Source organism: Pongo abelii, chromosome 20 (assembly GCF_028885655.2).
Source record: "Pongo abelii isolate AG06213 chromosome 20, NHGRI_mPonAbe1-v2.0_pri, whole genome shotgun sequence".
NCBI lineage: Eukaryota > Metazoa > Chordata > Mammalia > Primates > Hominidae > Pongo > Pongo abelii.
In genome coordinates, this window is record NC_072005.2 from 14,003,406 (window position 1) to 14,018,007 (window position 14,602).

The window sequence follows — 14,602 nt, forward strand, 5'->3', positions numbered from 1 at the left end:
ACAGCGGGTGGGCGGGCGCCCGGGACTCAGGCGCCATCACCCCAGCCTGGCCCGCCCCGTTAGGCTGCCCCTCATTCGTCCGCTCCGCCCCGCCCCGCCCCGCCGCGCGCTCACCTGCACGTTGGCGAAGTCCACGCGGTTGAGGTCGCTCAGCATCTGGTTGATCTGTGCAGTGTTCTGCAGCACAGCGCGCGCCGCCTGCGCCAGGTGGTTGAGCGATGTGTAGCGCCGCAGTGTCTGTGCGAAGGCGCCGGCCGCGGCCACCTGCGTGCAGGGATTGAGGGGCTTGCTGCTTCCGAGGAACCCCGGCCCGCCAGCCCTGGCCCCACCCCGCTGCAACCTCCCTAAGTCTGTTTCCTTTTTCCTAAAAAAGGAGGGATGTGCCTCGCTACTTTTGTTGGGACACAGAAGGATCGGGACCTTCAAACTTTGGGTGCCCACTCACAAGTGTCCCCCAAAATTCAATTTATTGTGTTCTGACCAGGGCACGATATTTTTTAAAATTTATTTTTATTTTTTAAAATAACAATTGAGACAGAGTCTCGCCATGTTGCCCAGACTAGTCTCGAACTTCTGGCTTCAAGTGATCCTCCTGCCTTTGCCTCCCAAAATGTTGGGAGTGAGCCACCGTGCCAAGAAAGGCCTTTTTTTTTTTTTTTAAACGAAAGAACGCAATAGATAATATGGAGGGCACTGCACAGAAAGAGCTAACACTGCTTTGATAAACATGTTTCATTTTCTTTTTCTTCTTTTGTTTGACACTGAATCTCACTCTATCCAGGCTAGAGTGCAGTGGCGCGATCTTGGCTCACTGCATCCTCTGCCTCGTGGGTTCAAGCGATTCTCGTGCCTCAGCCTCCTGGGTAGCTGGGATCATAGGCGCACACCACCACGCCAGGCTAATTTTTGTATTTTTAGTAGAGACAAGGTTTCACCATGTTGGCCAGGCTGGTCTTAAACTCCTGACCTCAAGTGATCCGCCTGCCTCGGCCTCCCAAAGTGCTAGGATTACAGGCATGAGCCACTGCGCCCGGCCTCATTTTCTTTCGTACCCTGGAATCTCAGCTCTGGGAGAGGACAGGGGTTTTGTCCATCTTGTTCATTGCTGTGTACTGAGAAGGAGATTGTGTGAATATATGAGTCTCACTGGTTCTGAAGGGTTTGCTCCTGGATCTGGCATCTACTGTCTCCACAGGCCCCAGTCCCTGCCCTGTGCCCAGTGGTGGTTTTTTTTAGTTTGTTTGTTTGTTTCCCAACCACATCCCATCAAATTCCTAACATCTAAGTAGTCAGTGAGTGTGAATCTTTTGATGAAAAAGGCAAGTATTATGTTTCCTTATAGATGTTGTTGCCTTTCTTAAAAAGTTTTATCTGTTTCTGCACACCTGAAGCACTTTCTAGCAAGGCTGTCTAAAGGGAACTACTGTACATTTGCAGTTGGTTTTTATTTTTGAAAGATGCTGTGTTGAGTACAGTAACACCACAAAGGGGGTTGCATTTCAGAAGTGGGTGCCTCAGGACAGTGGTTTATAAAGACAATGCCCAGGGTGCTCCCCAAGGCGGAGAAGGTCTCCCCTTCCCCCACAGGCATCATCCCTGGAACAGGCGTGGGGACAAATCTTACCGCCCCTGGAGAGCAAAGGAAATGGAGGCCTAAGCCCCAGAGATAGGAGAAAGGGACCCCCTCACACCCTCACCTTCACCCGCAGCATCTCCTCGGGGATGTTGACCATGGCATGGGTGAGCCAGCTCTCCAGGCTCTTGGCAAAGTTCCGGATCGCTTGGGTCAAGGCACCTGTGGGCGGTGGCGGGGGCCAGTCAGGGCAGGGCGGGTGTATGTGGGGCAGGGGATGCCCAGCAGGCTGAGTACTCACTGGGGATGGGCCGCAGCACGTCAGGAATGAGGATTTCCACCAGGCCCTGGTACAGCACGTTGTCACAGTGCTTGGTCCATTGGAGCACGGGCTCGAACTTGGAGAGGAGCACCAGGATGGCTTTGGGCAGTCGCTTCTCGGCCTCGTCATGCCTGCGGGCACCCACCCCACCCCGGGTCACTGGGGCACTCTATGGTCCTGCCCCCATTGTCAGAAGGGAACAGGTAGCCCCTGTCCCTGACCCAGGGCCACTGGGGTACTCTGTGGTTCTACCCCCAGCGTCAGAAGGCATAGGTACCCCCTTACCCCCACTCCAGGGTCAGTGGGGCACTCTGTGGTCTTGCCTCCAGTGCCAGAAGGCACAGGTGTAGCCTTGTCCCCAACCCAGGGTCACTGGGGGCACTCTGTGGCCCTGCCCCCAGCGTCAGAAGGGCACAGGTACCCCCGTCCCCAGGTAAGTACCCCCTGCCTCCCAAAGATCCCCAGGGTCTGGTTGGCACAGGCCCGAGGGGTGGGACGGGATCCTATGCCCTACCCTGCATACAGGGGTCAGATTCCAGAACCTGCCACTCCAGGGAGAAGATGGTGCCCTGCCCCATGCCTGGGCTTGGTCAGGCACTCCACCCCCGACTCTGAGTGTCGGGTGGCTATACACACACACTCCACACAGCCAAGGACATGTGTACCCCACAAACTGCAGGGGACAAGCAGGTGCCCCAACCCTGGGCATCAAAATCACCTGGGGGTCACGCCCTCCTCCCCCCACCCCTCCCACAGTCGCCGGGCAGTACTCACACGGCCAGCGGCGGTGCCTCGCTGGGCTGGCTGAGGTTGTGCCTCCAGAAGGTCTTCCACAGAGTCTCCACCAGGGTGAACTGCAGGTTCACCATGACGTCGACAATGGCCTGTGGCAGAGGCAGATGCTCAGGGAGGCTGGGGGGCAGCATGGTGCTCCCATGCCCGTGGCTGCGTCCCCGTCCACTTGCCTGCCCACCTGGCCGCCCTACCTCACAGTGTTCCCGGTACAGGACCTGGAAGGCTTTGATGTCCCCGGGCCCAACGCCCTCAGGCAGCACCTTGCCCTGGAGGTCGAGCTCTGTGAAGTCAGGGAGGCTCCGAGAGGCATCTGGGGGGCCGGGGGGAACCATGAGGCCCTTCATCCCCCTTGCCTGCCCACCCTGGGGTCCTACTGAGTTGTCCCTTTCCCATCAGACTGGGGTCCCCCATGTGCCGATGAGACAAGGCTCGGCGGGGCGAGCGCCTGGCCCGGGCCCAGGACGGGCCCAGGAGTGAGGGCCCACACTCCTCTGGCAGAGAGGACAGGAGGGTCTTGTGGCAGCCCTGCCTGTCTGCTGAGTGGCAGCACTGCACCAGCCCTCAGGACGTGCGCCTCTGAGTCCCGGCTGCAACACAGCACCCACCTGGCCAGGGACTGGGTAGGCCCCCAGGGCACAGTCAGGACCACAGGACACTGCCCTGAGCCTGAGCACCCCAGGTTGGGGCTAGCCATGGACAGTCGCCCTAGGGATGCCCCTCGACTCTGCCAGAAGTATTGTTCCCCACCCTCCCCTATGTCCCCAGGCACGGATGGGACAAATGGGATGTCCTGGACTCCAGGGCAGGTGGGGAAATGAGCTCCCACGTGCTCAGGATCGAGGATGTGTGGCTGGACTGTGGGTGCCAAGGGTTTGCTTGTTTACTTAGCATCCTTTGGCCCTGTTTTCATGGATTGTTGTTTACTTTGCCTTTTTTTTTTTTAAGAGATGGGGTCTTGCTATGTTGCCCAGGCTGGTCTCCAACTCCTGGACTCAAGCAATTCCTCCCACCTCAGCCTCCCAAAGTGCTGAGATTACACACGTGAGCCACTGCACCCGGCCTTTTTTATTTTCTTGAGACGGAGTCTCACTCACTGTGTCGCCCAGGCTGCAGTGCAATGGCGCGATCTTGACTCATTGCAACCTCCGCCTCCTGGGTTCAAGCAATTCTCCTGCCTCAGCCTCCTGAGTAGCTGGGATTACAGGCACCTGCCACCACACCCGGCTGATTTTGGTATTTTTAGTAGAGATGGGGATTCACCATGTTGACTAAGCTGGTCTCGAACTCTTGACCTCAAGCAATTCCTCCAGCCTCGGCCTCCCAAAGTGCTGGGATTACAGACATGAACCACTGCACCAGGCCTTACTTTTAGAAACACTGGGTACACACCTGCCTTCTTGGCGAGTGAGTGGTCCTAGCCCCGTGGACACCATGGCTGTGGGATGGCTAGACGGGAAAGCGAGTGGGCCTCACAGGACTCATGAGGGAAGAGGACCTGCCGTCACATCTCCAACAAGTAACCATGTCCAACTGGGTGGGATGTGAAATCTCATGTAAGCCGGGCATGGTGGCTCACGCCTGTAATCCCAGAACTTTGGGAGGCTAAGGCGGGAGGATCACTTCAGGTCAGGAGTTCAAGACCAGCCTGGCCAATATGGTGAAACCCCATCTCTCCTAAAATTACTAAAATTAGCCAGGTGTGGTGTCATATGCCTGTAGTTCTAGCTACTCAGGAGGCTGAGGCAGGAGAGTCACTTGAACCCAGGAGGCGGAGGTTGCAGTGAGCCAGGATGGTGCCACTGCACTCCAGCCTGAACGACAGAGAATCGTCTCAAAAAAATAAACAAACACAAGAATAAAGAAAATCTCATGTAGCATAAAGGGGATTCACTGGGAAGCTCAGAATCTCCGAGAAATGCTTTGCATTGAAAGAAATGAGAATCTACTTTGAAGAAGGATTCTGGGGACAGAACTGTCACTGTGGACGGAGACTGTGATGTCTCCCCCACCCGCTGCAGGTCCTCGGGCATTTCTCACCAAGCCCTCCCCAGCTCAGAGGCTGCCTGCCACCATCTGGCTTTGGGAACCCTCTGCACAGGGCAGGAAGGCGATGGTTGGGAAAACACAGGCCAGGGAGCTCTCACCCAAAAACTGCTGGTACTGCTGCACCTGGGCGCTGATGTCCGACAGCCCCGTGCTCGGCTGCTGCCCCACCGCCACGCCGTTGGTCATGCCTTCCATCTTCTGGATGGGCTTGAGCCTGGAGTAGAATGGGCAGGTGGGCCAGCTGCTGGGGGCCGGCCTGTGCGCCCTTCCCCGGCCTGCCCTGCCCTGGGTCCGGCCCTGCCCTCCTACCTCTGCTTCTGCGAGAAGGGCTGGCCCCGCATGGCCATGTGCTGCTGGTCCTCCATCAGCCGCAGCAGGGGTGAGCTGGCCTTGATGCGCAGGCCGTAGTAGTGATACTTGGAGTTGCCCCTGGGAGGGAGGTGGAGGGGAAGGGCTGGGCTGGGGGTCTGCCGGCTGGCCGGCCATGGAGCGCCTCACGGCACACCCATCTCCTCTCTGCTAGGAGAACGGATGGAGAGACACCTGCCCTGCAGAGACGGGGGTGCTGCACTGAGGAGGCGCAGGGGCTGTGGGTGTCAGGAGAGAGCCAGCAGTTTGCCCAAGATTATGCATAAATGAATGGCTGAATGGCTGAATGAGGTGCCGCTGAAGCTGGGAATGGGAACCCAGACGTGAGCGGAGATGAGCCACGGGGGTTGCAAAGGAGAAGAAGAGAGGGGTGGGTTCGTGGGATGGCTTCTTGTTCCTTCCCACATGAATTTACTGACTCACAGGCCCTGAGGAAGCACTGACTAGGTACAACCCCGCGTCATCAAGGTACGACCATTGCAGATGGACCAGAACAACTGAAATAAGTCACGTAAAAGGCACATGTGGGCTGGGCATGGTGGCTCATGCCTATAATCCTAGCACTTTGGGAGGCCAAGGCAGGTGGATCACTTGAGGGCAGGAGTTCAAGACCAGCCTGGCCAACAAAGCAAAACCCTGTCTCTACTAAAATTATTTTTTAAAAATTAGCTGGGAGTGGTGGCACATGCTTGTAGTCCCAAGCTACTCGAGAGGCTGAGGCATGAGAATGGCTTGAACCCGTGAGGCGGAGGTTGCAGTGAGCCAAGATTGAGCCACTGCACTCCAGCCTGGGCCACAGAGTGAGACTCTGTCTCCAAAAAAAAAAAAAAAAAAAAAAGGCACATGTGAGGGTGCTCAATGCTAAAGAGAAAAATAAAGCACGGCTGGGGGTGTCAGGCAGGGGAGAGGGGAGGCTGCGGTTTTAGTTGAGGCAGTCAGGGGATGTGCAAATAAGGAGGGGTGAGAAGCACATGAGGTGGAAGGCACCGCCAGTGCAAAAGGCCTGGGGTGGGAGTGAGCGGGGCTGTCAAGGAGCCTCGCGGAGGCAGGCGGGGCTGGGCTGGACTGGACTGCCTGAGATGACCTGGAGTGGGGGTGGGCCTTGGCATGCCCGCCAATTCCCCAGGGGCTGCTGGGAGTAGACGGACGGCGCTACCTGGTGCCCAGACGGCGGGTTCGCAGGCCCATGAAGACGGAGCGGATGAGCTTGCCGAAGGAGGCGGCGTTGACAGGCTCCAGCTTCTGTTCCTGGCAGTGCAGCAGGTAGTGGCAGTAGAGGGTGCTCCGTGGCAGACTCACACCCTCAGCCGTCTCATAGTTGTCCAGGAGCCACTGGACCTGGGGCGGGAGGGAGATGGGAGAGCACCAGTCAGAGGCGCTTCCGTCATCTCTGAGTGCTGGGGCTGAGTGCCCCATATCGACTTCCAGCTGGGATCCTGACAGCCACGCCCACGTAAGTTAGCACATCCTACTGCCATCCTCCCCAGGAACTACGTCCCACAGAACTCTCTAGAACTGCACTGTCCAATACAGTTGCCATGTGCAGCTAAATACATTAAAGGCCGGGCACAGCTCACTCCTTTAGTTCCAGCACTTTGGGAGGCTAAGGTGGGAGGATCACTTGAGCCCACCTGGGCAACATAGGGAGACCCTGTCTCTACCAACGAATTTTTTTAAAAATTAGCTAGCGTCGTGGTGCACACCTGCAGTCCCAGCTATTTGGGAGGCTGAGGCAAGAGGATCCCTTCAGCTCAGAAGTTCAAGGCTGCAGTGGGCTATGGTCGAGCCACTGTACTCCAGCCTGGATAGCAGTGAGACCTTGTCTCAAAAAAAAAAAAAAAAAAATTAGCAGGACGTGGTGGCTCATGCCTGTAATCCCAGCACTTTGGGAGGCCAAGGCAGGTGGGTGGATCATGAGATCAGGAGACTGAGACCAGCCTGGTCAATATTGTGAAACCCCGTCTCTACTAAAAATACAAAAATTAGCTGGGAGTGGTGGTGTGCGCCTGTAGTCCCAGCTGCTTGGGAGGCTGAGACAGGAGAATCATTTGAACCCGGGAGGCAGAGGTTGCAGGGAGGCAGAGGTTGCAGTTAGCCAAGATCGCACCACTGCACTCCAACCTGTGTGACAGAGCCAGATTCCTTCTAAAAAAAAAAAAATTATATGAATTTATGCAGAGTGAAAAAAATCAAATTTCCAAGCCAGGAGTGGTGGCTCACACCTGTAATCCCAGCACTTTGGGAGGCTGAGGTGGGTGGATCACCTGAAGTCAGAAGTTAGAGACCAGCCTGGCCAACATGGTGAAACCCTGTCTCTACTAAAAATATAAAAATTAGCCAGGTGTGGTGGTGGGCACCTGTCATCCCAGCTACTCGAGAGGCTGAGGCACAAAAATTGCTTGAACCTGGGAGGTGGGAAGGTTACAGTGAACTGAGATTGCGCCACTGCACTCCAGTCTGGGTGACAAGAGCAAAACTCCATCTCCAAAAAAGAAAAAAAAGACTAGAATAGACTAGAAGCCAGGCTACATCAGGACCATGAGGGACCACCAGGACCAGCAAGCTGACCCACCCCACAATCACACAAATGTCGAAGGGCCCGGTTGGGGTTGGAATCCAGGGCTGCCCCAGGGACTTCATACAACCACTTCTAGGCACAGGGAGGTTCCAGCACCAGCCTTCCCGATGGTGGAAGAACCCTGTTCAGGAAGCTCCCCATGGCAGTGCTGGCTTGTTTCTGCCCTCATTATCTATTCTCTATCATCAATTTTAATCAGAATAGATGGCTGGGAGGATCGCCTGAGGCCAGGATTTCAAGACCAGCCTAGGCAACAGAGTGAGATCCTGTCTCTACAAAAAAAATTTTTTTAAATCGGCCAGCCGTGGTGACTCACGTCTGTAATCCCAGCACTTTGGGAGGCCGAGGAGGGTGGATCATGAGGTCAGGAGATCAAGACCATCCTGGCCAACATGGTGAAACCCCGTCTCTATTAAAAATACAAAAATTAGCTGAGCGTGGTGGCGCGCCTATAGTCCCAGCTACTCGGGAGGCTGGGGCAGGAGAACCACTTGTACCCAGGAGGTGGAGGTTGCAGTGAGCCGAGATCGTGCCACTGCACTTCAGCCTGGTGACAGAGCGAGACTCCGTCTGGAACAAACAAAAAAACTAGCCGGACATGGTGGGGCATGCCTGTAGTCCCAGCTACTTGCAAGGGTAAGCTGGGAAGATCAGTTGAGCCTGGGAGTTTGAGGCTGCAGTGAGCTATGATTACAGAACTGTGCTTCAGCCTGGACGACAGAACAAAACCCTGTCTCAAAAAAAAAAACAGACACTTTTTTTTTTTTTTTGAGACAGAATCTTGCTGTCTCCCAGGCTTGAGTGCAGTGGCACAGTCTCCACTCACTGCAACCACCTCCCAGGTTCAAGCAACTCTCGTGCCTCACCCTCCTGAGTAGCTGGGATAACAGGTGCATACCACCATGCCCGGCTAATTTTTGTATTTTTAGTAGAGATGCAGTTTCACCATGTTGGTCGGGCTGGTCTTGAACTCCTGACCTCAGGTGATCCACCCACTTCGGTCTCCCGAAGTCCTGGGATTACAGGTGTGAACCACAGCGCCCAGCCAACAATAGACAACACTTCTGTAGTATTGTTTTAAGAACTTCATGCATATCAGCTGAGGCCCAGAGAGGCTGAGTAATTTATCTGAGGCCACACAGCATTCAATCCCAGGACATCTGCAATTTATCTGAGGCCACACAGCATTCAATCCCAGGACATCTGCATATGTACTCTTCATTGGGGGCCACACAGGCTCCTGCTAACGGTGGTTGGTAACCACCGTCATAGACTGGGCTTCTAGTGCCCACCACCCACCACTGCCTGCCTCCTCTGGGGCCCGCGTTGGGGCACTTACCGTGGCTGGTGAGGCACGGGTGGTGTGAGAGTAAGACTGGCTGGCACTGCCCAGCATGTAGCCGCCTTGGATCACGTAGGTGCCTGCTCCGCTGCCGCCGCCTCCGGTGCTGCCACTGCCACCCCCGCCACCTCCTCCCCCGCCGCCGCCGCCGCCACCACCACTGCCACCACCTCCGCTGCTGTTGCTGGCCCCAGCCCCAGTGCTGGTGGAGCTGGCGACGACCTGGCTGCCGGACACGTACATGGGCATGGAGCCACTGCTGGCCACCGCCTGGGAGGTGGCGGGGGTGCTGACCTGGGCGGCCGTGCCTGCGGCCTCATAGTAGCTGGTGCTTGCCGTCTGCGTGTACAGCGGCGTCTCGGGGTAGGAGTAGGTGCTGGAACGGCTGGGAAAGAGGCAAAGCCGGGGAGAGTCAGGGGGATGAGAACTGGGGGGCCGAGGGGCATGACTGTGCAGGAAGGGGGGTCCCAGGAGGGGACTGGGGAAGCAGCAGCTCCCCTGCAGCAAGGAGCAGATCCTAGCATTCACCTACAATGGACTGGGTACCATCCTGAGTGCCTGATGGGCAGTATTTCACATAATCATCAAAGCAGCCAGTCCTCTGGCATCAGAGTCACCTTCCCCACTTTGGAAATCAGGAAACTGAGAAAGAAGGGTGAGGGAACTCAGCCGGGCATGGTGGCTCCTGCCTGTAATCCCAGCACTTTGGGAAGCAGAGGCAGGAGGATCATTGAAGGCCAGGAGTTCAAGACTAGCCTGGGCCACATGGTGAAAACCCATCTCTACAAAAAATATAAAGATTAGCCAGGCGTAGTGGTGCACACCTGCAATCCCAGCTACTTGGGAGGCTGAGGCAGGAGGATCCCTTGAGTCCAGGAGTTCAAGGCTGTAGTGAGCTATGAACCATACTACCACTGCAGAAAGCCTAGGTGACACTGAGACCCTGGCTTTTTATTTTTGTTATTTTATTTATTTATTTACTTATTGAGACAGAGTCTCGCTCTGTCACCCAGGCTAGAGTGCAGTGGCGCGATCTTGGCTCACTGCAACCTCCGCCTCCTGGGTTCAAGCTATCCTCCTGCCTTAGCCTCCCAAGGAGCTGGGAATACGGCTCACCACCACGCCGGGTTAATTTTTGTATTTTTTTAGTAGAGTTGGGGTTCCACCATGTTGGCCAGGCTGGTCTCGAACTTCTGACCTCAAGTGATCCGCCCGCCTCAGTCTCCCACAGTCCTGGGATTATAGGCATGAGCCACCACACCTGGCCGACCCTGTCTTTTTAAATAAAAAAAAAAATACTGAAGGGTTAGGGAACTTGCAATGCTACACACTTCATTAAAAAAATAAAATTGGCAAGTGCTTCGAGTGCCTACTGTGTGCTAGGCACTGTTTCACACACTTTGGACACAGCAATGGACAAGAATGAAAAGCCCCGGCCCCCGGAGGAGCTGACCGTCTAGTTGGGGAGACAGGCAAGAAGCCACGTGCAAAGGTAAATGAGAGATCGTAACAGAAGGTGATGAGGCAGTGAGTGCAGCAGGAAGGGGGTGGGGCTAGAGAAGGCGATGCTGTGATTGGAAGGGACTAGAGAAGGTGACGCTGTGATTGGAGGAGACCATCAGGAATGCAAATATGTTTCCCCTGAGCCAAGCTACCTATCCCAGGCTGGGGAAGCCTCTCTCCTTCAGATATCCCGTGACGGGATGGGCACGGGTGACACAGGCTTGAGGCTTCAAATCGTCACAAGCATAAAAACCACCAGGGGTTCAACCTCAAGGGGCTGTTAAATAAAAGATGGTGGAATCCTACACGGGGTGAAAGAGAAGGAGGCAGGGCTTGTCGTCCATCGAAAGAACAAGCTCCAGAACCTACCACGGGGCAGATAAGAGGCAGAGAAGGGTGGGGACCCTGTGACCGAACAATAGGGAAGAATGCATTGCATGTGGCATGCGTGTCTGTCATCTGTGGGCGTGGAGGGCTCCGTCGAGGGGGACAGGCCGGGGGCACCTCTCACCATCTCACTAAACATCGTTGGACATAGTTTTGATCTTTGAACTCTTTCAGTGTGCTAGTGATTAAAAATATAGCATTAGGCCAGGTGCAGTGTAATCACACCTGTAATTCCAGCACTTTGGAAGGACGAGGCGGGTGGATCACTTGAGGTCAGGAGTTCAAGACCAGCCTGGCCAACATGGTGAAACCGTCTCTACTAAAAATACAAAAACTAGCCAGCATGGTGGCAGGTGCCTGTAGTCCCAGCTACTCAGGAGGCTGAGGAAGGAGGATCACTTGAACCTGGGAGGTGGAGGCTGTAGTGAGCTGAGATCATGCCACTGCACTCCAGCCTGGGTGACAGAGTGAAACTCCACCTCAAAAAAAAAAAGGGGGGGGGGCGAGGGCAGGCACGGTGGCTCACACCTGTAATCCCAGCACTCTGGGAGGCCAAGGCGGGTGGATCACCTGAGGTCAGGAGTTCGAGACCAGCCTGGCCAACATGATGAAACCCTCTCTCTACTAAAAATACAAAAAGTTAGCTGGGTATGGTGGTGGGTGCCTGTAATCCCAACTACTCGGGAGGCTGAGGCAGGAGAATCGCAGGAGAACCACCCTGAAGGTGGAGGTTGCAGTGAGCCAAGATTGCACCACTGCACTCCAGCTGTGCAACAAGAGGGAAACTCCATCTCAAAAAAAAAAAAAAAAAAATTAAACATCCAGAAAGACGGTGCGGTCAGTCAAGAGGTGGCCTGGCTCAGACTCTGAAGGTGGCAGGGGAGGGAGCCGTACAGGCCCGAGTGGCTGTGGGCAAACAAAGAGAGGGAGTTGAGGGAGACAGTGGAAGGAGATATGGAAGCATGGTCTTTGTCAGACACCAGGTCCAGCTCTCGAACTCTCTGTCCTGCCCTATGTCTACCACACAAAGTGACACCAAGAGCACATGACCTGAGCAAGAGCCCCCACTTCTCCATGGCGGAGGCCACAGCCTGCTCACTCCTGCACACCAGCATGCAATGTGTGCTGCAAAAACGTTGCTTTGGTAGATGGTTGCTGAATGACTGAATAAATGAATGTGTGCAGCTCTGGATGCCCCCCAGAACAGGACCAGGGATGGAGGCCCAGGGGCTGTGGCTTTGGCCAGGGTGGGGATAGGGCTGGCAAAGGGTCGGGAACTTGCAGTAATTCACTCAGAGGGAGAGACAGAAGGGGTGGGCAGTTGACAGCAGGAGTGGCCCCCAACAACCTCTCGTAGAAGAAAAACCCGATAGCAACGATGAACTAGGTGCAATCACACACACTACAATCACTGAGAGAGGAATTCAGACAGAAGCAAAGGAGACAGGAGAGGCGCTACCAGGGATGGCAGCAGGAACCCTTGGACACCGTGCTCCTCTTTGCAATGCCCTGTCTGGCCCCTGCCAGCTTGGCTCAACCACACAGTGAAAAGATTAGCAGCACTGGAAAGAAACAAATGGAACTGTGAGGTAGCCGGACGCCGGGGACCAAGCCTCACGATTTAGGTGCCTGGACCAGGCCCGTTGGGGTTGGTCAGAGCATCATGACCCTAGGACTAAGTCAATCCATGAGGTACCCAATCCCAGTGTTGTCCCCAGAAGAACAAGTGGCAGGGATGAAAAAAGAAATCATGCAAATGCAAAGAAAACCAAGTGAAACCTCTAGAAACTAAACCAACAGTAACTCTAGTACTGCAGCAATTTCTGTGGAGACGGGAGAGGGAAGGTGGCATGGAGAACCCCCGGTGAGGAGCCAGAGCCGGGACTGAAGCGGGGCCAGGATGAAGCACCTGCCTGACACGGCCCATACACAGGAATGGTAGAGCTGTACCCAGGGAGGGGAAGAAGCCCCCTACGCATCACTGGGTGGGGACTGATGACATCGTGGCTGCTGCATCTGCACAGGGGTTATTACACAGCAGCTAAGAGGGTGACCAGGACCCATGAGGACACATGGGAGAAGAGCCAGGAAAGAAATAAGGTATGGATGGAATGTCCTGCATCTATTTCTGACCAAAGAAAGTGGGTAGAGGCTGGGCACAGTGGCTCATGCCTGTAATCCCAGCACTTTTGGAGGCCAAGAGGGGAGGATCATTTGAGTCCAAGAGTTCGAGGAGATGAGCCTGGGCAACATGGCAAAACCCCAGCTCTACAAAAATACAAAAATTAGGTGAGCAGGGTGGTGCACACCTGTAGTCCCAGCTACTAGGGAGGCTGAGGTAAGAGGATTGCTTGAGCCTGTGAGCTGCAGTGAGCCCTGATCACGCCAATGCTCTCTGGCCTGGGCGACAGAGTGAGATCCTGTCTCAAAAAAAAAAAAAAGAAAAAAAGAGGCCGGTGCGGTGGCTCATGCCTGTAATCCCAGCACTTTGGGAGGCTGAGGCGGGTGGATCACGAGGTCAGGAATTGAAGACCAGCCTGACCAACATGGTGATACTCCATCTCTACTAACAATACAAAAATTAGCTGGGTGTGGTGGTGTGTGCCTGTAATCTCAGCTACCCAGAAGGCTGAGGCACGAGAATCACTTGAACCCAGGAGGCGGAGGTTGCAGTGAGCTGAGATCACACCACTGCACTCCAGTCTAGCGATAGAGCAAGACTCCGTCTCAAAAAAAAAAAAAAAAAAAAGAAAGAAAGAAAAAAATGGATAGAGGGCTAGAGTTTCTGTTCTTAGAGTATCTCTGGAAAGAAACAAAGAAAAAGGTCACAGCATCCTTTCTGGGACAGGGTTGAGAGTCAAATAATTTTTTTTTTTTTTTTTGAGATGGAGTGTCACTCTATCGCCCAGGCTAGAGTACAGTGGCACGATCTCAGCTCACTGCAACCTCCGCCTCCTGGGTTCAATCAATTCTTCTGCCTCAGCCTCCCGAGTAGCTGGAATTACAGATGCCTGCCACCACTCCTGGCTAACTTTTGTATTTTTAGTAGAGACAGGGTTTCACCATGTTGGCCAGACTAGTCTTGAACTCCTGACCTCAAGTGATCTGCCCGCTTAGGCCTCCCAAAGTGCTGGGATTACAGGTGTGAGCCACCGCGCCTGGCCTTTTTTTTTTTTTTTTTTGGTTAAAAATCAGGCTCATTTGACTCCCAAACCCTAAGCTATGCCGGGGTGCCTTTCCCAACCTTCGAGGGTCCCTCTGCTTCGCCACTTTTCGTGGCTGTGGCTGCCCCCAGGGAGTGCCCACCTGTGTGTCTGTCACCTGAGGCCTTGAAGGCCGGATGGCCTGCTGGGGGCTGGGACTGGGGACTGGTGTCCTGGGAGCCTGGGGAGGGTCCAGCGCAGACCTGAGTCCCTCACCCACCCCTCTCCCTTCACTTACATGGCACTGGCTGTGTAGCTGGCATCGCCGCCCTCCACATACTGCACCTGGCTGGAGTACACGTGTGGGACGGGCACCTGCTGGAGCTGCTGCACCTGGGGCAGAGGAAGGGCACGTGGAGGGTCGGGGTGGGCCAGCTCCTATGGTTCTCCCTCTAAAGGGCCGGTGCCCACCCAGGCTATCCCTGACGCCCAGTTCTCGGACCCAAGGGTGGCTTCTGGACTCTCAACAAAACACCCTGGAGGA

The 14,602-nt window shown here is 55.1% G+C and overlaps 1 protein-coding gene across 9 annotated transcripts in view; it reads right to left on the minus strand.

Moving 5' to 3' along the window:
* The window catches only part of RFX1 (regulatory factor X1), a 46,294-nt gene that overhangs the window by 2,222 nt on the left and 29,470 nt on the right, over positions 1-14,602 (minus strand). For all 9 annotated transcript variants that reach the window (XM_054538678.2, XM_063719306.1, XM_063719308.1 and 6 more), the window contains 10 exons: positions 14,357-14,451; positions 9,023-9,410; positions 6,262-6,443; positions 5,046-5,165; positions 4,835-4,950; positions 2,882-3,000; positions 2,670-2,779; positions 1,875-2,026; positions 1,698-1,795; positions 115-264 (listed from right to left, as the gene is read on the minus strand). In XM_054538678.2, the coding sequence (XP_054394653.1) occupies positions 115-264; positions 1,698-1,795; positions 1,875-2,026; positions 2,670-2,779; positions 2,882-3,000; positions 4,835-4,950; positions 5,046-5,165; positions 6,262-6,443; positions 9,023-9,410; positions 14,357-14,451 (1,530 nt within the window). The remainder of the gene's footprint in view (positions 1-114; positions 265-1,697; positions 1,796-1,874; positions 2,027-2,669; positions 2,780-2,881; positions 3,001-4,834; positions 4,951-5,045; positions 5,166-6,261; positions 6,444-9,022; positions 9,411-14,356; positions 14,452-14,602) is intronic.